The following is a 27,085-nucleotide window of genomic DNA, read 5'->3' on the forward strand; positions in this document are numbered from 1 at the left end:
TATATGCATAGAACATGTATGAAGAAGATACACTGTACTGTATTTGCAAGTAATTTGAAGTGGGTCACTGAGTTTAAAAAGTTTTCAAACACATAACTGTACTGATTTAACCGCTAGAAATGTTATATGCACATAATTCCAAGTTCTACAGTTGCGTCAAAAATAATTTCCAGTAGTTAAGTTCCTGTTTATCATGATGTTAAAGCACTTCCTGATTTAATCATTTTGTATAAACTACAGATAAATAGAGATTATTTCCTATATTAAAATTTAACAAATAATTAATGGACTCCAGTTCTTATATCATCTAAGGGGGTTGTGGACAGTGAAGGTGACTTTTAAGCACTTCATCTATGGCATACAAATTGTGCTCAGGTTGAAAATCAAAATTACCCCAAAATAAACCACAAATTGTTAGGGGGCAAAGACAAAACATTATCATGTTGGAGTTCACCATCTGGACAGCCTATACCCCAGGTGTAACGGATTGAAGAATTATATTAAACGTCCTTCAATGAAGAAGCGTTTTATATATAAAGAAAAAGAAAGTGAATGTTGAGGAGTGCAAATCTTGAATCTTCCATACAAACCTCTAGACAACCAAGGGCTAAATGATAATTCTATATGAGCGAATTTTAGTTCATTAGCAAAGCCTTTCAATGGGTAGGATAAAAATTAAAGACTTAATCTGAAGCAAGCTGAGTGCTTCCTTCTCATGCCAGGTCCATAGACTACAGCTTTGATACAGTTGGAGGATCTGGTTTCTTCCTGAATACGCCCTCTTGATATACTGATGCAACCAGCTATCCAAAAAAAATCGCAAAAATACTAATATAAGTAATTAACCATGACACAGGGATACAAAAGAAGATATTGGAATAAAGAACCATGACATTGAATTTAAACCTGTCCTTTCCGATCAAACATTTGTGCTGAAACGAAGCCTCGTCCACTATAAGCTGTAGGGCTTTCAATCTGCATAGCAAAAATATTTGATTAATCATAAATCATAATGCTCAAAATCTGTATCTGAAGCAGTAATCAGCAGCAGATGCTAGAACAAAATGAAGAAAACATAGAAATAGAATGTGTTCTACTCCCTACATTAAACAAAATCCAGTCATCAGCTTTACAGGGCCTGTGAAACCATAACCTGCAGAACAAATAACAATGGCAAGAAACTGTAAGTGTTGACATGTTAATCTTAATTTAAGCTAGAAGTGAACAAGCAAACTACAAATTCAATGACAAGTATATATAGATGACAAGTGAGCTATCCGGTCAGTTTGTAGATCCGCATGTATGTTAGAACTTAATTGATGAGATGGGCCCACCACTAAAGTAGATTCCGGTAGAAGATCCGTTGCTTGTACAAAAATATTTACAAGTAACCTTCTTGATCACCAAAAGTGTACACGCGCGTGCACAATGTAGATGATAAAAAAGAGCTCTCCCTTGTCCAACTTGGCAAAATTGAATGTGCAATATTTGGTAGAGTTCCTACTACAGGTTTTTTAAGTTGTTTAAAATTTAGCAAACAAAACAAAAAAAAAATGGTAGAGGAGAGCATGTAAAGTATAATGTATTAAGGTGGATCTGATTCATAAAAACGTGTAACAAGTCTGATTTGGAATACTGGTCTCAGTGATTCAAATGATTATTACATTAAAAATTACATCTGGATTTTTTTATGAAGAAATAATACTTAACATTAGAAAATCAAGTTCATAAAACTAATGATAGCTTTCTTGATCTGATTAGGAAATGGGAACTACGTGCTATACCAAAACAGTGAAAGAAAATAGTTCGGCCATTTTGGTAAGACATACAAAACTAATATCCTGCAGCCTTCCGTAATGAAGCTAAAAGGTAGCAAGACTCAACCAGACCATTGGCGGAACTAATAAATCACACTCAATGGACTCATATAGGCAGCATGACCCCGCACCAAGTTTAGAGCTAAAGCTTAGTTCAATATGACAAGTGGTCAAGCACACAAATAACTTGTGATGCATAGTTTTTTTCTAGGACCAAGGGTCACATACTGTAGTATCGCAATTGACCTGAAGCAGCCTAACTTCTAAAACAAGCATCAAATCCAAACACACACACAATTAAAAGTTAATTGCCTTCAGTTCAAGATTTCTTAAATTGTGATTCAAATTTAAAAATAATTACTAAATATGCCGGTATCATAATTTTTTGTGCAGCTAAAAATCGCACATTGCCCGACTAATTGTCTAATTCCATCCCAAACTAGATATCGATAAGCAATGGCTTCAAGGCAAGAAAAGCCAATATTATATCATAAAGTAATTCAGAGAAATTCCCGAGAATTATCTTAAATCGGAATGTAAGGTAGTCAGAAGAAGTCAGAACCTTTCAGGCAGGCTGTCACCACTCGCCACTTCTACTTGAGCAAATATATAATTGGTAGGATCAAGATTTCAACGGAATTTGACACTTACGCATGATCTAGACTAATGGATGCCATCCTCAATCCCTGTCTACGATGTGGATTCAAACTTACTTGAAGAAAGATTAGGTCTGATATATATGCCAATACACATCTGCAACCAAACATTGTAAAACATGTTTCTGTCAAGAGAAATAACTTAACAAAAAGAATTTGGGCACATAAATTATAGATACAGTATCAGATAATGTCAAGAATACAAAGAGAAAATTCCCAGAACAACTATATAGAATCATCTTAGTATGATAATTCATCCTATTTTTTCAGGAAACACTTTATCGCACATTTGCAGTGAATAAGGTTATTTTGCAAAACCTTTTTTTGCGTGCACCAAACTCTAAATCTATCATATAATGAATGTACAGAAAAAATGAAAGATACATGTGTTTCTGTACAAGTACAGGATGCTAAGAATAGTAATCTTTACTAATGCTTTTCAAGGAAACACAATTTGACCATAATCATCCTGAAAAGAATGAGCAGCATCTTGAGTTAGAAAGATTTTGCCCTCTGGGAAGATTGGTATGTTTAATTTGCCTAACATTTTCCAAACTCTATTATTAAACTTCAGCCGTGATCATTTATGCTTCTTTCCATGTCCATGAACAAAAAACTGAAAAAGAAGAGTTACTCGGAAATGGATTCTTACCTGTGCAAAGCCTGGTCATCGGATAGTTTTCCTTTAGCTCTAAACCAGAACCTTAATCTGCAACACAGAGACCCAATGAGATATTAGACCCTTTTGTACATCATTTAGTCATAAAAAGAAAATTGCATGGCCTTCGTAGTATTCCCGAAAGATATTATAAACACTAGAAAATAAAAGCATACCTTGGAGGGGATTTTGTCATATTGGTACCGGTACTAGGTTCGCAAAACCTTATATCTATTGGCCATGGTACAAATTCCTTCGATGCAACTTTCGTCCGGTATGTCCTGTTACAACTGCTTGTTAGGATTGCTGAGAACAAATATAATTTAGGAAGATAGAGTTTTGTTTGATCTACAAAGGTTAAATACAAATGTCATACTCCCTCCGTCCCCCTGAGTTATATACATTGGGGGACGGGGACGCGGCACGGACTTTAATGCTCCCGTAAAGTATAGTTCTATAACTTATTTTTAAGATTTTTCTTTTCTGTATAAAAGTTTGAATGTTATATTTTTATTCAGAAAAAGAAAATTTTAAAAATAAGTTATAGAACTATGTTTTATAAGAGCATTCAAGCGCGTGTCGAGCAGTGAAAAAGAAACGTGTAGAATTAAATGGGACAGAGGGAGTATTTTTTTAATGACAAATACAAACGTATTATACAGGAAAAGGGAAAATTAATATCAGTATACGCACAAGTGATAAAAGTTTACACACTGCTGCAGGTCCTGAATTACAAGCACTAGATTTGTAAGAAAAGGCATCACCAGCATTGGACGATCTTATAATAAAACATATTCAGTTTGTCACGTATCTAATATATCAATCAATCAAGTTTCAACCATTTCTTTCAAGTGTGTTGACAAATATTTCCTTCTCAGATTTCACGTATTACCCTTATAGCATATATATACAGGTGTATGATATGATAAAATGCACACTTGTAGTTCTAGGACACTAACCTTCTGCTGCAAAATGACATAGACCTAAATATGGGGTAATGGAGTACAAAATTGTTGGGATCACATTTAGGCAGATAGCAACATATAAGTGTATCTTAGGAGCCTGGTACAGCAGAGGGGGCATTATACATATTAGTTATTTTACATTGGCAATGGATTGCAACTGACTAGCATTTTATGCACTTAAATGCAGAGAAAACTATAAAATGATCACAAGACGCTAATCAAAATGATGATATATCATAACTTAGGTAGTTCCTTTGAAGCTCAAATTGAATTATAAATTGATATTCTAATTCAGATATAGCCATCAAAGGTTTTAATGTATGTACATGAAACCGTGCAGTATTATATTAATTAATGGTTAACCAATGTGTTCAACCTTAAATGTTACAGGAGCCAGTAGGAAAGGTGAAATTTTCCAAAATAATTAATAGTACATGTATTTACATGTCAGGGACAGGAACTCCTAAAAGTAATCTGTACAAGTTAATAGATACAAGTGCTCTCTTGACTGGGATAAGACATATATTAGTGAATTTAATCGAATAAAATTTGCTTCATAAAGCTATGAAAATATAATAGCTTGCTATTCTTGAATAAAGGACAAAAAGGTGACCAAAAAGATCTACATGGAACTGATATCATTACTTGGGAAGCCGAGGATCAGTTAAGCGTCTGTCTCGCAGCTCTTCCATTGATAAAAGCTACATTATACTAGAGTTAATAGATATACAACACAACTGTCTGTAATAAATGTAACAAAGGAGAAGAAATAGATATATGTGTCACCGTTTCTGGATCAGGCAAACAAGTCGGCATTGTTGGTAACTGGTGATCAAATGACTGTTCATCTTTCTGCAGAATTAGTTTACACAGCATTGTATGAGATGGTAGGTTTTCTTCTGCATTTAACTCTTGTGAGTAAAACTTTTTAAAACAGGTTTATGAAAAAAGCTCAAAAAAGAAAACAAACATGCAATAACAAGTGTTAAAAAAAATGTAGGGAATAGTAAGGATTTTATAATAATGCAAGTTCAAATTTATTTTTCGTGAATACAAAGATAGTCATAATACTATAATCTATAACAATAGTCAAGGATAAAATCATCCCAGAACTTGATATAAGGATAGTAGGCCATAATATCAGCAAATGGGAATAACTGTACAGTCCTCAATATTTTTCATCCCTTCCTTCTAATTTTAAGATTTTATAATATGAATGAGCAGTTAACCATACTTGAAATGACGCAAGCAATGAGAATACAACTTTTCCCTTTTGTATTGCCTCTACTCTTCTTGTAGCAAAACTTTTTCCATCACGTACACGATCTACTTGATAAATTATTGGAACTGCAATTTAGGAATTAACTATGTCAGTAACCATCTAAAGATTTTGTTTATTAAAAAAGAATAATTGACATGCACAAGACATTTATGGACAGCATATACGTTTTCTTCAAAAACCTTTAAAGTTGTTAACATATTTTTAAAGCAAACAAGGCCACATACAGTAGCTTTAGTCAAAATCCATGAACTGAAATATTGGTAGTTGGCAGGACTCACTTCATATCTAACACAAACAAAGAAGAAACTGCTACCTTGCTTTATTTCATAGTATCTAAGTAGTTTTAGAAAGCATATTTTATTATCGAATCGCTATTGAGAAACAACCAAAATAAAATGGCAAATAGATAGCCTAAGACCAGTAGGCCACAGAGAAGACAATAATTTAATATTACTGTAGCTTGTAATACTCAAGGTTGGCACAAATAAAGGAAATGCAGAAGAAGATATTTGAAATGGCCACAAATAAAAGTGTGCACGCAAGCAAAAGAAATACATTTCAGACTGACAAAATTGTTTTTCTTTTGTAGAATTGTTTTGCTTATTTCTAATCTACTGTAAGGCCCATTTATATCAATACACGTGGTCTCCTTTGAGCATGTGAAATGAAGTCTTACTGCATTAGTCCACCCTTTATTTCCCTTGAACCTGTTGATGCAGATTCTAAGTAGAGTCGGTTGATATACTAGCTCTTAAATCGGGATTGTGTTTTATGGGATCCTTTGCAGGGTATAATAAGAATAATTAATCAGGTAATGGACACTGGATGATGAACTTCAACGTCTTTCATAACATGGCACAGGTCTGAATTTTTTATATGTTCCAGAAAGATAACTAAATCTGGAAAACTTTATAGGCTCTAAGAAATTACACACATTCATGCTATACCTATGATGTCACCATCAAGAAAAAGTTATGAACGGATACAAAAGTTATATAAATGGACATTGCTCCCTTTTCAGTTTAAGACATATAAACAAACTTACTATCCAGATCCCCAATAAGTATAAAGTACGCATGCAGGCTATGAACATTTTTAAGGCAGTCAACAGTTTTTGATGCTGCAGCCAGAGCCTGCAAAGTTGAAAATGCAAGTGAGCTGAAGATTTTCCTAATTACTTCTATATCCAGCTTTACAAGTAATTAGAAAAAGAATGAGTAATCAAGTATAGAGATTTTTGTAATAATACTTGAAAACTTACTATTTTTCATTGATAATACAGCACGTTTCTTTCTTGTTAATGTTTAGAATTAGCACCTAATATTTGTATAGTACAAACATCTATTTTACATCATATCTTTAACATCACAATTTTCATCATCAAAAAACTAGCAAAAAGTAAAAAGAATATACTGAGTGAGCCTACATGCCTGTCCGATAAACTGTCCTCCAAACACTTTCCCGAAATTTGGAGTATCCGGCAAGGTGATACCCTTGAAAATGTTCGCCTTCGGACAAAAAAAATTATAAGCTAGAATTTTATATATATTGATATCTTCAACAAACAAATCAATTTGTGCATCAACAAAATAAAGACTATTGCGCATTACACAAAATAAAAAACTACAGATACATGTTGATGAAATATGTAAGGATGGTCTATTATTCTACAAAGAAACTCTTGAAAGTAAGCTTTAAAAAATAAATAGATTTTAATATATGTTGAATATAACCCCATTCAAGAGATGGCATAGAAGAGTGGTTTAATATAGTTGGGATCAATTTCAAAAAAGGTATAGAGGGAAACATATAAGTGAGATTGCACGCCACGCGATTAAAAAATAATAAATAAGATTAAGAGTTATAAAAAAACAATTATAAAAAGTATTATTAAAAGGGTGTTACAGTATTTATATCATATACATATTAAACAATGTACAACCCCAAGTGCGCAAACTGGTTCAAGGAATAAACTCAAGTTGCTGGTTGTAACCCCCCACCACAACAGGCTTTACTGTCTTGTTCAGGAAATTAGCTGCCACTTTCACTGCAGCATGCAGACCCATCCGCTTGCTCTTTTCAGAGACAGAGAGAAGGGAGCAGGCATTCAACTTAGGGTAGGTTGAAAAATCGCAGTCAAGTTGTCACTCATACCGGCTTATGGGTGAGGTACTCCTTACAGAAAATGACGGAGATACACATAAAGATGGTGGATGCAATATAGACGAGGGAAACAAAGTCCATATGTCAACAGATATGATCATTTTGTTCCTAGGTTTGATACAAATCAACATAGGTCAGCATACTCATAGAAGTAAAAATTATTCGACCAAAAGATAACAAGCTTCCAAATATTTTATGCAATGAAAAAACAAGTCAACAGAATCACAGAAGACGAAAACATATTATGTAAGAAAACATAGATACATACTTCTACAGGTTCCAGGTGCAATATTTGCTCAACAACGGAGCATGCCTCAGATGCTTGATCTGCATTCCAGATTGATCTTGTTTGCAATAAATTGGAGTGCTCACGGGGCAACACTAAGCAGGTTAGCTGACACCATAGAGAAAAATATATAAAGATCTTTATCTTTTCTTTTAGGGAGTGGAACAAGTTCAAGCTTAAGAAAACGAATCAATACGAGAACCTGGAGTACCTTAGTCAATGCAATCACATCTGCATGCGCAGAAGGTACTTCCATACCTGAAAATCAGGATTATATTAGTCTTCATCAGTAAAGGCTTACACCATCCCCACGAGATTCATATTTCTATTTAGCATTATAGGACGTAAGACATTGAAAGAGGAAAAACAAAGGGAAAAGAAATTATCATAGTTGTAAGTATTGGACCGAGGGTTTTTAATAATTTAGCAAGAAACCTCAAACTTCCAAAAACGTGCTGTCAAAGGCATGTATCTTTATGGAAACGGCATCTCTACTCTTAAGAATTGAGATAAGAACTTAATAACTATTTTTGCAAAAGGCAACTGGAAAGTGTACTCATAATACAAGTTGAAAGAGGGCAAGGAACTATGTAGCTCTCATCATTGTATAGCGTCTTTTCTTCTTCTTTTATTTTTGAAACAATTTAACTGCTTGTTAGCCATAAATCTAAAATTAATTGTCATTTTACAGCAAGATGATGTATATACTTAATCTCGAGCTTTGGAGACACTATTAAATTTAGATCATCTTATAGCCATCTAACCAAGAAGTTCCAATTCTCATATACATCTATCACTAGCAGAAAATTAAATTAACAGATTATTTCCTCAAAATATACAATTACAACAAAGGTTAGATAGTCAGTATACAATTGATCAAATATTTCGGCCCCATACCACAACCGAAGTAATCATGCCGTTTCAAAATGAACTCAGGACGGTTCTCATCCACATCACTGACAGAAGAAACTTCCGCCTGTTAAACAAATAAAAAATTCAGTAAGAATAACCAAATGCCTATAATCCATCAACATTATACGTCTAAACCAACTTACTTCCCCTTCCAATATAAAGTAGATTCCGAGACCAGCATCCCCTTCCCTAACAACATGTTCTCCAGGCCCTTGAAACAGAAACACAAATTAATACATTTAACTAGATCATATCAAGTAAAATCACCACATATACTACTACTCCCTGCTATTACACATTACAACCCTTTAAAAAAACGATGAAAATACAGGATAAACCAATAGTAATATCATCCACTTAAATCAGCCAACTAGAAACTCAATTAAACACAGAAATCTTGGGGAAAACAGATAGAAAATCTTATTTATTTTATTTATTTATGAATCAAATGTATTTTCCATAAAAAAATCTCGAAACATGACAAACTTGAAGAAATCCCTTCTCGTATGAAATACATATTACATAGTTGGTGAAACGAAGGTGTTCAATCTGAAAATTCGATAGGAAAGTTAATATAGAATTAAATATAACAGGAAGAATTAAAAAGAGGAAAAACGTACCGAAATATAGAGGAGTGACGAGTAGCGCAATTTTGAGGAGGGACGATCTGGGAAGGCTCTGAAGCAATGAGACTCCACTCAAGAACTCCATCACTGACCATTTATTAAAATTAAGTAAACAACATATGTGTATATATTATTATGTAGGGTTAGAGGGTGATATGTACCTGATTCTGTATTCATGTTTGCGGGGATTGTTATGCAGCTCTAGGCTCTACTAGTTGAAGAACGAGAACGAGTATCGTATTCGTACGATGATGATTGTTTTGTTTTATTTACAGAGCGGAGTGAAGATGAAGATGTTATTACATGTGAATAGCATGCGTAAGACTCGCGAAATTAATTATTACGACGATTCGATGGGCTCACAGTAACCTTAAACTAAAGAGCAGGAGTTTGTGGTTGGTGGGTCACCAGCATACACACGTCGTGTGTATAGTTAATGCTGTCACTATGCACCTTTTTCCTAAAGCGCGTTTCACAACGCTGCTTATCAAAATTGGATTTGGAAATCATGAATTGGAATCAAACGGGGGATGTAATGGTTCAAAATTAACTGGATGATGGGTATAAATTTAAGTTAAAATTAGATGTATTATAATATTATAATAATATCAATATATTAATTTAATTTATTATTCCTTCCGTCCCTCTAATTTCTTTAAATTTTTCATAAGAAAGAAAAATTAATTAAAATAATTTATGAAATTATATTTATAGTGTCAAACTCAAACCAGTCAAGATAGACAACATAGGAACAAAAGGAGTATGTAACATATTATTTGATAAAAATTTATAATAATTAATCATATTTTAAACATCGAATCGAAGAAGTATTTTGCATTGATTAGTTGTTAAGAATCTATGGTGATTAACATGATTTTAAAAATCGAATTGGAGAGGTATTTTGCTAAAAGCTTTTGAGATTGGAGAGTACAGTGGTTCGCCGTCCATTTTTCTGTATTTGGTACTGCCTATATGACTACAGACAGTGTTGTAAAAATCGGAAATCAAACTTAATCGGTGAAGTCACGGAACAAAGATTAATCGGATTGATCAGTAATTAATCAGAGATTTACTCAGTTCGGCGAGCTACAGAACAAGGATTAATCGATGATTAATCGTGATTAATCATCGACTTAACTTTTAGAACAGAGACTACAGAAGTTAAAAGTTAAAATAGCTCGGTCTTTTCAGTTTCAAAATAAGACAATATCAGAATATTGTCACATTAAAAGTGTACCACACAATTTTCTCCTTTTCTATAAGAATTTATACGGTCAATAATTGTTGGGTTTATTTATTCTTTTGCTGCTTCGGATGCCATCTTACCCTCAAAATCTAATAAGCTTCATGGTTATTTAATGGATGAAGCATTGCAATATTGCCAGCAGTTTTCATTAAAACAAGACAGTGCCGTTTCAGACTCGTCACAAACTAAAGAATCACCGGACAAGAACCAAATTCCAACATGAGATGACTAAATAAATTTCAAGTTGCGCAGTCCTGTCAGAAATTCTAAACCAAAAAAAGACTATGGTCCCGCAATTCACTTCTTTTTCTCAGTACCGCCACCAGCCCTGTCAGAAATAAGACCAACCATAAGAAATTCACTCTGAACCAATTTAACAGGTATTGAGAAAAGATAAAACCAACAGTGGCATTAAGCTATTGGTTACCTCATCTTGCGGAGAACATTGGACATCTCCTCTCGCTTCTTCTTTGCCCTCTTGTGGGTGCCCAACTTCCTCTTGGCCACTTTCAGTGCACGCTTATCTTTGCCTACCTTAAGAAGCTCAGTGATTCGCTTCTCATAGGGAGCAAAACCAGCAACTTCCCTAATGAGGTTTCTCACAAAATGTGTTCTTTTGCTTGTTTTCTTCACAAAATTACCATATAATGTGTATAAATTAGTCATGCAACCAAGTAGACATACTGTGTAAATATAACCTTGAAGAGACCTCAAATGGCAAGAAAAAGCATCTAATTTAGAAAAAAGGTAACATATAATCAGAATTAAAAAAACTTACCCCTTTCCTGTCAGAAGGACGTGGGGCTAATTCCTTCTTCGTTACAATATGCCCTTTATTCAGACCAACAAAGAGTCCAGTGTTTGGCTTCTTAGGAGCCATCACCTGAGACAGAACAGTCAAAAAAGGTAAACTGTTGTAATAGCTAAAGCCACTGAAACTAAACAATAGGTGTAAATATTTACAGGTCACAAAAAATATTTGCATACAGTCCATGGTGGAATCAGAAGCAGAAGAACTCGCTTGGCAAAAAAAAAAAAAAACTCATAGCAAATACAATCAGTACAATGAACCCCCCTATAAATCACAAAACTTTGTTTGATATATTTTCTAGATAACCATTATTTGAAATTAGATTGAATAACTATCCAGACTCTATCAGAAGTCGGAACGGTAAAACCATGAGTATACAATACTGATAGAACCTTGAATTATACATGATGGGTCATATAAATAAAGAGAGACTATAAAAAACAAAGTGTAGAATATTGACATATAAAAGGCCGGCTAATTCAAAATCCATTTCATCGCATCTGTACATATTGTATATAATTTCTACATGATGTTTTTCATAGAGACCTCCAGCGGCTAGCCTAACACTGAAGGAAAGGGTCAACTGCCAGTATAACATCAGATTTGAGCATTGCTGCATATACATGACATTTCAGACTTTAAATTTCTATACACAATACATATGCTAATTAGAAGCTACAGCAGGTACGCCAAGATGTTGTTTATCAAGGCCAGTCCCAGGTGGTGATCATCGAGCCTCTGCATCGTCCCAAGGTGACAGGATAAACCTCCGAAGCACAAATTATTTATATAAAAAAAACCAACACTAAAATCAAATTTGTCTGGACAATTCGTCTTTCAAATAATGTCAAAAGTAATCAAAACCTTGAACGCAAATTACTCTACAATACGTGCATTTGCACACAGCTAAATAAAGATCACAGGAAGTTAAAACTACATTAATTGATAATTACAAAACACATCAATCGTGAAAACCCTGACTACCAGCCCACTAAATGATGAATGCTGATAAAATTAAATCAGTCAATTAAATCTTGGAAAGAGCAATAAAACAACATCAAAACAATCTTCAAATAGATTACACATTACACAGATAAAAGTAACACATGTAAACAAGAATATATGTACCGTTTAATAGAGCGAGAGATTTGCAGAAATATCCAAAGATAAACCTGTAATCAAAAGATAAACAAACATCAAAGTGAGCTAAGTGAAATGGAACAGAAAATAGAACAGATCGGAGCTAGGGTTTTGAGATTGTATCGTCACCGACCTTTCGGCGAGCGGAGCTTAACAAACTAGGGTTTTGCAATTTGTATGATGTCTATGTATATATACGGACTGGAAAAGCGGGTCGGGTGTGGCAGATGAGTGTACAGTGATTGTGAATACCGGAAATATTGAGGCCTCGAGGGTATGTTTGACACTTGAGCAATTTTTGAGTTAGAAAATTATTATATTAACCAACTAATTATATTTTTTCACGAAAATCAAGCTTTTACAATAACTTGTTTATAAATATTTTTATGTTATTAATATGTGATAATTTATTATTAAATTAATTTTAAATCAGATTTTTCATATTTCGTATATCTTTGTATGTATGAAAAAAGATATTTGTCGTGTAACAAATTAGAGTTAGAAAACGTTGCGTAATGATTCGTGTTTGTATTGAAATAGAATATGTTAGAGTTAAATAGAGTTGTATGAAGATTCTTGTTAAAAAATGATATTCAAAATTATATATTTATAATTTTATTTTTTAACAACACTATAATTTCTTAGTATGAAATATTATATGAAAATGTATTATCGTGAGTGTTTTTAGTAATTGAAACCGTTTAACAATATAAGAGTAATAGAAGACTTGTAGTTGTACAAGGAGGACTATATATTATACCCATGTTTGCTTATTATAGTATAGTAGACTACAAATTATACACATGTTGACTTATTAAGTACAGTATAGATAGTATAGATTGAAGTTAAACAAATACATATCTATTGTTCTTACAACAGCAAAAATACATATCTATATTAAATTTATTTTGTAATGGGTTTGACACGTGTTTTAATTTTTTATAAAATATAATTTTTATAAATTTAATTTTTTGTCAGATAAAATTTTAATACTTAAATACTTACAAAAAATAAAATAATTTATAAGATTATATTATATATACATCTTAAAATTTATGTCAAACTATAGAGAAAAACCGTAAACAAATGGGATTATATTTTATCAAATTTTATATTACACTACTCTTGTATTTTTGTGCAGTACACTCTTGTGTTTTTATGTACCCGATAGAAACCGACCTTTCAAACATATTAAACATTCTCATTTAAATACAAAGTTTTCGCCCTTTTGGCATATTTAGCTATTTAAACAATTGAGAGGGATAAAGCGAATATAAGATAATAAATAAAGTTTTAAGGGGTGCATTTAATTGAGATTTTAAATTATTCTTTTAATTTATGACATTTGAGTATATTCAACTTGAATTTTAAGAAATGTACCAGAATCTTGGGATATTTAATTAAAATTTTAAATTATGTTACAAAATCTGATGATATTTAAATTTTGCTTGAAAATTTGATTCTACTGAATTGAAATTATTAAAATTTGTTGATATTCAAATATAGACAATCTTTTTTGAATGTCTTAAGATGACGAATTTTGTGAGATTGTTCATATATGATTTATACGATGATGAATTTATATAATCAAATTAAAATCTCTAAATTTTGAAATATTATATTCAAATGTTGAAAATTCTATTTCAATCCGTGTACAATTCTATTTCAATCCGTGTAAAATCAAATATAATTTATAAAATGAGTTAAGTTCAATGGAGACCACATTTTTTCTGAAGACCTGGAGACCACCTATGTTCTGCAAGTAAAATATTTCATAAAAACATTGCAAAACATATAGTTTTGCAAACCATGTTCTACCAAATCATTATTTCATCTAAAATCTTGAATATCATATAAGTTTTACATGTGGAACATTACAAAATATTTTGTTCTATGAAATATGTCTAGTCTGCTAAACATCTGTTCAACTTGCAGAACATACATTATCTACTTATTAAATATAGATGATTTTCAACAATTTTAATGAATACATGATATTTGTAGAACATATTTTACAAAATAATGTATTTTATAGTGTTTTGATTGCAGAACATACATGGTCTCCGAGGTCTCCGATGAAATTACGATCTCCATAGAACTTTCCTCTTTATAAAATATATATAACTTATTAAAATCTCGCTAGGTCGGAAAACAAGCTCCCAAACCTCTCTATTTTTCACTCCCTCGGGGCCTTTGGCAACTTCTAGTCTTCTACTGTAAAATTAAAGAGACGTGGACAACAAAATCACGTTCCCCTACGAAATAAATACTATATGATCCATCTACCCAATCGACAATTCGACACACATCTACTGGCTGAGGGAATCTAAGAGGTATTTTCTCCAGTAGATTCTTGTAACAGGGGGCCCAAAGAAAACATGGGTATTGACTTGTTATTACAAATTTCCAGGTAATTCACTGTCTTCTTTCTAATTTTATTTCTTGCAATCATTTTAATGGTGTCTTTTGTTCATCATACGGGGTCTTACTCGCACTTCCCATTTGCTTTTCTTGTATAATATATCTGCTTTTATGTATACATGCCACAGTGATGTTTAAATCTGCCTTGCTCTTTTTTAGTGTTGTTTCTCAGTAGCAGTAAAATTTTAATGAAACCCTCATTTGGGTTTGCTAAAATATGCTGTATTCGGTGATAATTTATATCCAGGGGCCCAAGAACTAGGGAAGAATTGGAGCTTTATTGTGTTGTGTCTTCCAGTTTTGCACAATTATTAGTACTTGTAGCTCTGTTTCTTTTGTAATGTGTTTCTGAGTTTGTATATTTTCTTAGGCTGATCTGCTTAAGGTATACTACCTTTGAGGTTTCCTGATTCAGAGTTGGCTGAGTTTGTTCTTTTTGCACTAAAACACACTGTTGGAATTCTTGCACAATCAGCTACTAATTGGCTATTTCTTCTGGTCTGCCAAGTCACCTCGGGTTAGCGAATTACTCCCTTATTCTTAAAAACTCTACAGTTTGATATCTGAACCGCAGTACTTCAAGAAATCAACCTTCTCTCATTTCGAATTTTAAATTACACCTGTCTTGATTTTGAAGTAGACCATAGCATGATTGCACAATAGGCATCGATGTCAGGCCTTTGTTGCCTACCTATCCTTGAATGTGTATATTGTTTGGCATGTGCTCGTTGGGTGTGGAAAAAATTACTTTACACTGCTGGTCAAGAAAGTGAGCACTGGGGTCTTGCTACTGCTACTGAATTTGAATCAATACCACGGATATGCCGATTTATTCAAGCAGTTTATGAAGATGACCTAAGAAACCCGATCTGGGCTCCTCCTGGAGGGTATGGAATGAACCCGGACTGGGTAGTTTTAAAGAAAGATTATGATGAAACAGATGGGCAGGTATCACCATACATGATTTACCTTGATCATGAAAGAGCTGACATAATACTGGCTGTAAGGGGGTTACATATGGCAAAGGAAAATGATTACTTGGTTTTACTTGATAATAAGCTTGGACAGAAAAGTTTTGATGGCGGGTATGTTCATAATGGGCTACTAAGAGCAGCGGAGTGGGTTTTTGCTGCAGAGGTTGAGACTCTTAGAGAATTAGTTCTGAAAAATCCAAATTACACCTTGACACTTGCTGGACATTCTCTAGGGGCTGGAGTTGTGACACTGTTGACAATTATAGCGATAAAGAATCAGGAGAAGCTTGGCAACATTAGGAGGAATCAGATTAGATGTTTTGCATATGCACCTGCCAGGAGTATGTCACTAAACTTGGCTGTGAGATATGCAGATGTGATTAATTCAATTGTGCTTCAGGTATAATTATTATATTCAGATTGTGATAATTTCTCTTTTTGCCCTCCTTTCATTTGATAAATAGCATACAAGCATACGTATGCCATAGGTCTAAACATTAAATACCAAAGAATTAAGTTCCACTTGTATAAAATGTAACATGTACTTGTATAGCATGTATATCTTGTTATTGCTACCAAGTACCATCCTTGCAAATTGGTATCAGGGCTTTGTAGTTCTGCTGCACCCTTTTGTTGCAATCCTTCTTGGATATTGTGGATAACTGCAAATTGCCACATGTTTTCTCGGCTCCTTTTAGTACTCGTTTAGTTCTCTTTGCAATTCGTGGTTGGTCTTAATGACTGCTTAAAAAACATGGTGGACATAAGTGTTTATTATATACTTAAGTGGCAACATATGAACCTCATCTCGCTGTTGCATCCTACCCTTCAAAGAGTTAACAAGAACATCTACTTGCATTGGTAAAATGGTCTGTATGTATATACTTTTCCTAATAGTTCCACAAACCAGTTTTCCATAACTTCTTGTATGTAGAATGTTTTCTGTCTTCTTATCATTTATAGGTGAATTCTAACCTTTGATAACCGTGAAACAGGATGATTTCTTACCTCGAACGACAACGGCCTCTGAAGTACTTCTCAAGTCTATTTTTTGGTAATAGAATGAATCAGTCAATGTATTTTTATGTTTTCTTTCCTGTTTTTTTTTTCTTTGTTTTTTTTTTTTTGCGAAGTTGCTTTCTGTTTCTATGTGTTTAGTGGTCTAAAATAGTAGCAGCTAGGCTTGAGCAAAAAACTGAATTAAATCCGAAACCAATAAAAACGAACTGTATCAAAACAAACCGAACTGTTCTTAATGATTGCGGTTCCATTTATATGTTAAAACGGAACCGGAAAACCTGAACCAAACTGATTATTAAAATAAATAAACTAATATATTCTATATATTATATATGGTATATACAATAATTTTTTTGATCTAATAATTACATGCATATATTTTATAGATATAAATAGTGCATGATTCATACTTTGGGCACAACAATTACTTAATCAGTTGGGTTTCAAACATAACCATTAATTTGTGGTTAGTCCAGTGGTCTGTGGAAAGAACTGGTTATTAAGATAGAAATTGAAAGCGGCTAAAGAAGCTGAATATAATGCCCTGGTGGTCTGCAATAAATATTATAATTATTCATTTTACTTATTTTGAATCAAATAATTTTTTTTTTTTAAATTTTAGTTGTTATATTTGATTGTTATATAATGCGGTTTAATAACCGAAACCGAACTGAGAAATTTGAAACCCAAACCGAATGGAATGGGAACGCACCTCAACCGAGGCTTGTATTCATTAAACCCAAAATCAATCCTTCTATCATTATATATTTACAAAGACATTTTGAAAAATATATGTTCAGTATCTATTATAGATGTACATGTTTGTGAATTTTATCAGTGTGGACTATCACGTGTATAATTATCAAAGCCCCATACTGCATCTATGATTTTACCCATGAAGTAACACTGATTATTTACGTTGGCAGTCTTCCGTGTTTATTATGTGTGATGTGTTTGAAGGACACATGCACTTCAGAAGAAAAGAGACTTAGAGATCCTAGGCGACTATTTGCACCTGGTCGCCTCTACCACATTATTGTAAGAAAACCATTCAGGTACTTCATACTTCTTATTCTTGTATCGAATTTTACTTCCCACACACACACACACACGCATATTTAGTGACTTAATGCGGTAGCCCTTTAGGGTTTCTGGTAGCAAATTGGAAGTTGAGGATCTCCTGTATCAGTAAAAACAATTGTTTAAAATAATAATAGATAATTGATGATTACTAGAGAGGGCTTTACATGTGGTAGATTTCAACATTAATGAAGTGGTGCGGGAGGCATTTTCATAGTTGTTATTTAGTGGGAGTTATTCTCCAAGAATGGATTCAAGAGTCATGCAAATTGATCATAGTGTGGTCATTAACCCGCTACATGGTGGCATCAAGTCATGTAAACAATCTCTGTTGTGGAGCCCTAAAATTATCTGAAGCTAACGAACTGATATTGTGATATTGCATCATGAATCAGATGGACTAGGTTTTAATAGTTTGTTATTCTAAGGAGACGTGTCCTTATCTTGTTGGAACTATTAGATAACCCTGGTGATTGAAGAAAGCTTATTTCCATGGCATAGAAAGCACAATGAATTCTGCTATCTAATTCATTAAACCTCCAGATTTGATATATAAATATTGTAAGAACTTTTGGATCATGTGCCGTTTTAAGATCCCGTGTTAGTTTTTGATGCAGGTGGGGAACAATTCCCCCAATTGTAAGGACAGCAGTACCGGTGGACGGGAGGTTCGAGCACATAGCTATTTCCTGCAATATGTTGTCTGACCACAGTATCATTTTAATAGAGAGAGAATCCCAAAGGGCAATTGATGTAAGTTTTGTGCTTTTTGTTAATTCTGTTTTTTTAACACTCGGTTAGCAATGAAATTTACGAGCAGTAGACACTACTATTATTGCCCCACTTCATATGGGTCTTTAAATAAGTATTATAAATACACACACTTCATCCGTTAAAATTCTTAAACGACATTATACCATTTAATGTCTAACTTTTAAGTCCAAGTTCCATTTGTGCTGCACATTTGCTGTATGATCACATTGCTTCTCAAAAGAAGTTGAAATAGTGAAGTCTCGGTGGTATATTCTTCATTGTTGTTGTTATGTTAATGACTATTACACTAGAAGTCATTTATGAGTTCGGCTCCTGTATCCTCTGCATTCATGGAAAGCTGACATAATATTGGATGTGCTCTAAACACAAAGATGTTACATTCACATCATTCATTTATGCCAAATATTGAATTGTCAGTGAGTATCTTTTTTCCTCTAATTCATTCTAGGTAATGTTAGAAAATGATCGGAATATGGATATACCACCAAAGCAAAAAATGGAAAGGAGTTCATCTATAGCCAAAGAACACAGTGAGGAGCACAAAGAAGCATTACGGCGGGCTGTTGCTTTAGATATTCCACAAGCTTACTCACCTTCAGCATATGGAACCTTCCTCGGAAATGAACAAACAGAAAATTTTGACAGCCCCCCAGGAGAAACCTCGTCTTTGTTCTCCAAGAGCAGGAAAAGCTGGAGCGAACTAGCAGGGCGTCTTTTTGACACAGATGAGTATGGTCATTCGGTGCTAAAACCATAGCCCACGTGATTTTCAGTGTTGATAAATAATTGCTGAGCACTATCATTCCTAAAATTAAATTTGCCTCCGCTAGAAATTCTTCGTAGTGTAATCGATAATTTGTACAAGTTCATTGTATAGAAAAGGTTGATCAATTGTAAGGTACATGAAGAGTGATGCTCTATTATTATTGCTCTTTACATGATTAAAAAGAGAAGTTAAAGATCTCCCTGGTGTTTTGCGTACCAGGTTTATTAACATTCCTCAATCAGCTGCCACTGATTTGCACTAACATTTACAATCAGTGGTTTTCAAGACAATGAGCCTGTTTGGCTCTGGTGGGGGTTAAAGCTATTTCCGATTTTATGGTGAAAAATATTTGTTTATGTAATAAGCCAAGTTAGAAACCTGACTTAAAGTTCTGATATTTTTCTTAAGTGATTTAATCATTTCAGTTTTCTTATAAAAATTGACCATTAAGTCATAATTTACTTTTGTTATTATATCTTTAATAATCTGTAACACATTAATAAATCAAAATTGTATAAGACAGATATTTTAAACTTACGATCGGGATTTTAATGCATTGTTTTTAGTCTGTGGATTTTAATAGATTGTATGGGATTTTGATTTTATGCGGATTCTTGATGAAATGTCGCAGAGTTGATAGGATTTAGGTACAATGCTTCAAAATCCCATTGAATTTGGTGGGATTTCAAAAAACTTAAAATACACTGAAGAATGCCACAAAATCCATCATTTTATAAAATGAAAAAAAAATCCATCAGCATTTGAATACCATCAGATTTTAATGGATTTTAAACAATCCCAATTGAATACCATCGGATTTTAAAGCATAATTTAAAATCCCAATTGAATACCACCAGATTTTGTAGCATAATTTAGAATCCCAATTGAATACCTCAAGATTTTAATGGATTTCAAACAATCCCAATCGAATACCCTCGGATTTCATGAATGCAAAAAAATGCTTTAAAATCCCAATCCATTTAATGTCATGTTAAGTAGTAGTTTAACGGGCTCAATGTTGGGCTCGTTACGATATAAATATAACAAACCTCCAAGATACTTCACACAAAAAACATTACAAGAGGGGAAAAAACATCCTACTACAATCTCACTTCCCTATATCACTATATATATCTATCTACAAGTAGCCTACCAGTCTACCACACAGTTCACAAGTTCTACACTACAACATTGCTACATTACGACTAAAGGTTTAGTTAGATCCTTTAGTGACAATACACACTTCATGCAACAAACTTTACAAAGAGGTAAAATTTTAAAACTCTGTATGGCCTAGTTCCATGATCCTGAAAGAAACTAGTTCAGTGGCACCATCTTGACAATGTTATTGTTGAATGACATGACGAATCATTCCAGCTCTAAAATGTCTCTCCACGTAGGACTATTAGTAGTATAAATGGACCAAGATAATGCCAACTCTATCCATTTGATATTAGTAAAGAAGATCAGAAAACATGACCTGAAATCAGGAAAACACTGTCGAGGAGAGAATGAGATCATGTGATCTAACTTAACTCAGTGAGACCTGATGTACCACTAAAAGTTTCCTCCAAATTCCGAAGAAATCTCTGGACAACTTTCCTCCAACCAAGCTTAAAAAAAGATCTTCCTTTATGTATAAACAGCTTCCTCGTCCTCGATTGTTTCACATCGAACATCTTTTATTCTATTGTTGGCCAAGCTTAAAATTGTGTCTTCCATCAGTTCTTCAATAATGAAGTTTTCCAGTTCGATGACAATGTTGTCCGTTTCAACATGGAGGTCCATCCATGTTCCAGGTTTCGACATGTCTGTTCTTACAAGTTGATCCAAAGAACGAGGAGCAGGAGGCTGATTAATATGTCGTTCAACTCCTTGCCACACCTCATTGATAAGCTTCATCCCCCTTGGGATAATTCGAACATTTTGTTTTACACATGAATGGGCAAAGTATCGATCACATAACTCCTTAAGAACATCGTTTGTACAGTCAAAAAGGAGCTTCTGATCATGGGAGGATCGGCTGGAAAATAACTCTACATCATCAAACAAGGCTGGGTCAAGAACTTGGTCTGAAGAAAGCCACCTCGAGAGATATTCATCCCAATTTAAGTCTGAACCAAACAGGACAGCTTCTACATATTCAAATGCAGATTCCTCATCATTCATGCAAGTTCGTGTACACATTGTATGATCAGGATCAGAAGAGACCAATTCCTCGTATTGGATTTGCAATGGTTGAACTGCTGTTGAAATTGAATGGTTCCAGTAAATTGCTTTAGCACAAAACAGAGAATTTATACAAAGAGCGAAATATAACTTTTAGAAGGACATAAGCCTACCGGGTTTTACTTTGGTCCTTGATGGACTAATGTCATCTTCGGAAAACAAAGGTTCAAGGACAGATATGGGGCTTGGCCGCTCTTCTCTATCAATGCACATGCCAGGAGTTCCAACTTTCTGGGTAATTGAAGGGCTAGGGGGAGATCTTGGGGGAGAAGACAAGGCATCAGTCCCTTTGCTCAAATCCTGGAATACAAACACGAAAAAGGAAAATAAGCAAATTTACATTATAAAACACCAGTAAGAAATAAGTTAAGCATCAGTTCAGCAAATATACGCTAGCGGAATGTTTTTCATCATCACAAACTTTGGCTGCATCACAACTACGGACCTCTCTCTTTAAGGAGCTGCTTGATTCACGAGAGACTGCAGAGATTTGGACACATTCCTGGGCATCAGGATTTGTAAATCTAACAGACTCCAGCGTTTCTGCATAAATTTCAGAGATTGCTTGATCAACAGCTATAACATATGAATACAATAACTGATTAACTGGTGTACAATTCATATACACTTATAGAAAGTGGAGCAATACCTTTGCAATTTGTTTCTTCGCAGATTGTTTCTTCTTTCATTGTAGACATGGGTTCTTGAGCTAAAGTGTCTCGATCAGCATCATGCTGACCATCTGAATTTAACTCCGGAAATTGTAGTTTATTGTCAGCCTCATCATTGACAATAATTGATGGCTTACCTAAGTTTTTCTTTGGTGAACTCAACTGAATAAGATGGTTTTCCTGGATAACGCGCCACATATTTTCATCGACCGTGTGATAATTGCTGCTAGGAGATGATTTCTTCTGCGGAATAACGATGCTTCGTTCCCTTTCCTTTCCAGGGCTACCAATAGGAGTAGAGCTGTACTCTGGGAGAGAGAGTATCCTCCCTAGAGATTTGGGTAATTGCCTCTCAACCAACTCTTCCTTTTCATCTCCATCACTCAGCATCTCTAATAAATGTTTTTTGGCTTCAAAGTAGATGCTGGAAACCCCTTGACTGGTAATTTCAATGGTTTCATTCTCTGGTGCTCTTTGAGATTCCTTCAGGTTTCCAATCTTATCTCCCCTCCTAGTGCCAAGAGGAGATTTGGCAAATTTTTCAGTATAAAAATGGTCTCTATTGGGAGAGCTCCAGCCACCATGTCCCTCACCAATCCCTTTCTCATTGTTTCTCAAGTTTGGAAAGTGACGAGGAAGTGTATCATTGAAAGATAATCCTTGTCGATCTTTTCCCATAGCATGCTTTAGTTTTCTTTTAATTTCATTTAAGGAAAAATGGTAATAATTCCTTTCGCTATGCGATCTGTCATCTATACTTTGCAGTGATGTGCTAACAGTCCTGTCAGTTCCAGAATTTCTTGTAGTGGTTGGTCCAGGCTTCAAAATTACAATTCTGCTTGAAGGTTGACTTTTGTCATAATCTTTTAGGAAATTGCTATCCTGTGACTTGCTTCTTCTCCTAAATATTCTGCGATTTTTGTGACCTGGTGTGGATCTACTCAGCTCTTCTTCCAGTTGGTTGGAAAATGAGCTGGTTTTTTGGTCTTTATCATACTGCCCATCTTCCATGCTTTGAATGTGCTTTACTAAGAGTGAATTAGGATCTTGTAGAAGTTCAAAAAGCAACTCCTTATTTAAGCTCAATGTCTGAAGAGCATCCATTAATTCTTTGGAGTAATGAGTCCTTTTATCTTTCGTGAGGTGCTCGTCATTACCAAATCTCTGGCTAGTGAAAACCTTAATTGCTGCAGCTAACTTTTCTTCAGCTTGTGTTCTGACTTGATCTGATTTCATGCTGACAGCATCTTGTGAATCTTTTTTCAAGTAACTACCTTTCGGATTTAATCGGCAGAACTCCTCTAGTATTATTCCCATATCAAGATTTTTTAAGGTTTCCTGGTCCAAGACCTGGTCAGAGTTTTCAGCTGCACCCCAGTCTTTTATGCACTCAACATCACAAGATTTGCTGCGATGATTCTTTACCCTTTTAGAGTTACCTCTAGGATGTCCCCCATGTTCTGGATTTGATTGGTCTAAGGTTACATCTGAACTACCCGACTTTATCTTCAGAGTGTTCTCCCCAGACATGGCTTCTTCCATGAGTTCCTTGACACTAGTCTTTGGATTTGGAGGGCCAATTTTTTCCAGTCCATTCTCTTCAGGATCCTGAAATATATCACAACGTTATTAGAAGAAATTATGAACATCAGGATTCTTTAGTTAGTTTAAAGGTTCACAAATGTGAGCGGATCATCTTAAACCTCAAATTAGATGTAGTATACAGTCAGTTCTAAATAATTTGAAACATGAGTTGCCAATACTTGCCTTAGTAGTAAGCCATTCATCATCTGAAGATGCCATCATATCAGGGTTGGTTAAAAGATATCCGCCAGCCTTAGGATCTGAAAATTTATTATATCAGAAAGTATATTCTTGGGTGCATGTTCACATATTATACCAATCTTGGTTAAATATCCAAGTTGCTTGCTCCTTGTATTGTAATTGGACAGTGTTCTTACCGTTAGGATGTTTGCTGGCATGCTTCTTATCTAAGAGAAGATTCCTTGTTAATCTAGCATGCCGGAAGTCAAATATACTAATCAGACCACCCATACAACCTCCCTGATCTTTTCTCGATTGCAGACGACGCCTTTGTGATCTCTTCCCCATAGTATTTTCGTAATAGTAATGACTTCAACAAAATATGGTTTTCATCCAATTGCCCCCTTATATGGATTGGAGTCTCCCTTACCTGATGAACAATAAAATGAAGAACAAGAGAGAGACTTTGAGGATATTACAAGAACAACTTAAATTTGTACTCCGCGGAATGCATCAAAAATCAGATCTTAAGGACTTTGCACTTACTTCATCGCAAAAACATGCTTACATTTCTATCAAATGAGTGAACCTCAGTGTTAATGCATAGTCTAGAAAAATCAAGCCCTTACAATATCGAGATGTGAACAAGGCAAGTGTATTCACTGGAATTAGAAGTATCCTATCCTCCTATGACACTCTAATCCTGTCCACTAGTTATTACAATTATTAATCAAAGCTCTAGACTTTTGTTCATACCTCAACGCAATACGAACCATTGACTATAAATGTCCATGCCTCTATGGTTAACAGTTAACTGATTGTCGGATGATAAGAACGTATTTAAATACCTTCTCTAGTTATGTAATCACACACACATATATAAAGGCTTTTTATGGATTCATCTACAATTATCTACACAAAGCTGATAGGCATTTCAAGTAAACTTCCTCCTTTTTCACTTGAGAATATAGGACTTTCTAGTGAAGATCATTAAGATTCACACAAATGGTTAACTAGCATCATTTTCAAATCTCAGTTGAAGCCTGCTTCTACTATAAGTCTATAACTACAAAATTTAGGATTCAAAACAAACAATAAGCGTGAACAAGATAACATAAAATGAAGCTACAAGATCGCTAGCACGAGGCATTTTAGATTTACCTGCAAACTTAGAGCCAACGATCCCTTTACTCCGGAGAGATTTAATAATTATGTACTGGCACGATTAAAGCTTTCGAACTGTTCACTCTTGATCCACTGGGCTCTATTAATTTTCAAGAGATGCAATCTATATCATTCCAATATTGATACTCTCAGAGGCTCATAAGCAAAAATTCTATCTGCATAAGATCAAAAACTTCAAAATCTTGAGGCACCATTCATCACACTCAACATGCCAATAAATCCACTTCTCTTTAGTCTTTCACTAACTCCAAATCCTTCAATTAGCACACACAAATAATCCCAGTACAGATAAATACAAAACCCAACTCTCAAATTTCAACAAGCTTGCTGACATAAAGCCAAGTATCCAACATTCCTGCAGAAAGATTGAATTTTTCAATACAAGAAATCAAACCCTTTCTGCAAAACTGAAAACCAAGACGATCAAAGACCCAAGATAGAAACTTTATCACAACAAACAAGCCTTTCTTGATTCCAAAGCAATTTCCAGAGAGACCCAGAAGTAAAAAATCAAAAAGGTGAAAGCTTTACAACATAATGAGCATCAACCGACCAAAAAGACAGAGACCCAGATGGTTAAAACACTCACCTGTATATTTAAAATGAAGAATTAGTTGTATGGCAGGCCTTAAAGTCTGAGAAAAAGGTGGAAAAACAGAGAAAAAGGGAGACAAGTAAAGAGGAGAAGATGAAGAAAAATAGTTGATGACAACTAAGTTTGTAGGAGTAGGACCATTGAAGCTTTTCTAATGTTTAAGGGTTTTAAATATTCTTTTCTTGAGTTGTTGTATATACTCTATTTCTTCTTCTTTGTGATTCTTCAACCACGTTTAGGTTTAGCCATCACAATCTGTATATGTGTGGGAGTAGATAGAGATGTATTGTACTATATGTGTGTATGTATCAAGTATGAATGTATGATAGTGTAAGCATGTGTGGGTTACTTGTTTTTGACTGGAAAATTGTCAGAAATAGTGATGTGGACATCATGAAAGACTTCATTTAGTTTTGCACGGAAAATAATACCGACACATTTCAGTAGATCCCTCTTTTTTTCAAGCACGATTGGATAGCCCGGCGGGCATATCCTCTGTTGTCTCGGGACACCCGGGTTCGACTCTGACTCACCCCGAGAATTATTAGAACAGATACTAAGGCATATAAGCCTGCATTGTAAAAAAAAAAAAAAAAAACCTATCTACTGTTGTTCAGCAGATAGATTTGAGTCATTTGACATGTATTTGATGCAGCAAAAATGGAATCCTAGTTGAGCCGACTGTCTGAAATGTATATCAAAATTTATCGTACGGTGTTGATGCCTTATGGTATGTGATAATTTAAACTAGTTTGGTTAATGTTGCAACTGTTAATAAAAAAGTGAATGATTTTAAGATAATTGGAGCTCTAGTAACAAAATATTCCCGTCATTTGTAGTATCTCCTTTCAGCAGGTACACCGAACACGAGTGTTTTCATTTGTTTTTTGAAGAAGAGTATTTCATTTGTTACTAACAACTTTTATTTGCAATTGTTATAAAAAATATACTACTCCCTCCGTCCCGTAATAGTTATGTGCACTTGCACGCATTTTGAGACTACTATAAAATATAATTTCATAACTTTTTTTCTAAATTTTTTTC

The 27,085-nt window shown here is 34.2% G+C and overlaps 4 protein-coding genes across 11 annotated transcripts; 1 reads left to right on the plus strand and 3 right to left on the minus strand.

The window, feature by feature from the left end:
* Positions 1-480: 480 nt before the first annotated feature.
* Positions 481-9,725, minus strand: LOC108209832 (acyl-CoA hydrolase 2). Of its 3 annotated transcripts, none has more exons than XM_017380973.2 (17): positions 9,527-9,725; positions 9,360-9,452; positions 8,883-8,950; positions 8,725-8,803; positions 8,039-8,085; positions 7,810-7,935; positions 6,809-6,886; positions 6,424-6,511; positions 5,331-5,443; positions 4,883-4,948; positions 4,742-4,797; positions 3,308-3,412; positions 3,126-3,182; positions 2,469-2,570; positions 1,105-1,153; positions 907-975; positions 481-803 (listed from the first exon to the last, which is right to left on the minus strand). In XM_017380973.2, exons 1-17 carry the CDS (start codon positions 9,540-9,542, stop codon positions 732-734), a joined length of 1,284 nt encoding a protein of 427 aa, XP_017236462.1. In that variant the 5' UTR covers positions 9,543-9,725; the 3' UTR covers positions 481-731. The 3 variants fall into 3 exon arrangements, 2 of the variants coding, with proteins under 2 accessions (XP_017236462.1, XP_017236463.1); XR_001804721.2 differs by having other exon boundaries at positions 783-803; positions 2,380-2,570; positions 9,527-9,686; XM_017380974.2 differs by lacking the exon at positions 6,809-6,886 and having other exon boundaries at positions 9,527-9,686.
* A 1,003-nt stretch (positions 9,726-10,728) lies between these two features.
* On the minus strand, positions 10,729-12,838 carry LOC108206480 (large ribosomal subunit protein eL36y). The gene is made up of 5 exons (XM_017376793.2): positions 12,696-12,838; positions 12,551-12,594; positions 11,390-11,494; positions 11,039-11,238; positions 10,729-10,939 (listed from the first exon to the last, which is right to left on the minus strand). The coding sequence occupies exons 3-5, from the start codon at positions 11,489-11,491 to the stop codon at positions 10,909-10,911; spliced, it is 333 nt and encodes a 110-aa protein (XP_017232282.1). The 5' UTR covers positions 11,492-11,494; positions 12,551-12,594; positions 12,696-12,838; the 3' UTR covers positions 10,729-10,908.
* Positions 12,839-14,718: 1,880 nt separating this feature from the next.
* On the plus strand, positions 14,719-19,794 carry LOC108192429 (uncharacterized). Of its 3 annotated transcripts, XM_017372757.2 has the most exons (7): positions 14,722-14,972; positions 15,354-15,500; positions 15,624-16,357; positions 16,953-17,011; positions 17,904-18,032; positions 18,675-18,810; positions 19,280-19,794. In XM_017372757.2, the coding sequence occupies exons 3-7, from the start codon at positions 15,653-15,655 to the stop codon at positions 19,586-19,588; spliced, it is 1,338 nt and encodes a 445-aa protein (XP_017228246.1). In that variant the 5' UTR covers positions 14,722-14,972; positions 15,354-15,500; positions 15,624-15,652; the 3' UTR covers positions 19,589-19,794. The 3 variants fall into 3 exon arrangements, with proteins under 3 accessions (XP_063943860.1, XP_017228246.1, XP_017228245.1); XM_064087790.1 differs by having other exon boundaries at positions 14,719-14,972; positions 15,354-16,357; positions 19,290-19,485; XM_017372756.2 differs by having other exon boundaries at positions 15,354-16,357.
* An 838-nt stretch (positions 19,795-20,632) lies between these two features.
* On the minus strand, positions 20,633-26,357 carry LOC108209247 (uncharacterized). Of its 4 annotated transcripts, XM_017380049.2 has the most exons (8): positions 26,036-26,357; positions 25,423-25,801; positions 24,459-24,691; positions 24,265-24,341; positions 22,476-24,105; positions 22,218-22,369; positions 21,940-22,126; positions 20,633-21,843 (listed from the first exon to the last, which is right to left on the minus strand). In XM_017380049.2, exons 3-8 carry the CDS (start codon positions 24,607-24,609, stop codon positions 21,230-21,232), a joined length of 2,811 nt encoding a protein of 936 aa, XP_017235538.1. In that variant the 5' UTR covers positions 24,610-24,691; positions 25,423-25,801; positions 26,036-26,357; the 3' UTR covers positions 20,633-21,229. The 4 variants fall into 4 exon arrangements, with proteins under 4 accessions (XP_017235538.1, XP_063943861.1, XP_017235540.1 ...); XM_064087791.1 differs by having other exon boundaries at positions 25,423-26,269; XM_017380051.2 differs by lacking the exon at positions 26,036-26,357 and having other exon boundaries at positions 22,272-22,369; positions 25,423-25,561.
* Positions 26,358-27,085: the final 728 nt, after the last annotated feature.

The sequence above is a fragment of the Daucus carota genome, chromosome 2, assembly GCF_001625215.2.
Source record: "Daucus carota subsp. sativus chromosome 2, DH1 v3.0, whole genome shotgun sequence".
NCBI lineage: Eukaryota > Viridiplantae > Streptophyta > Magnoliopsida > Apiales > Apiaceae > Daucus > Daucus carota.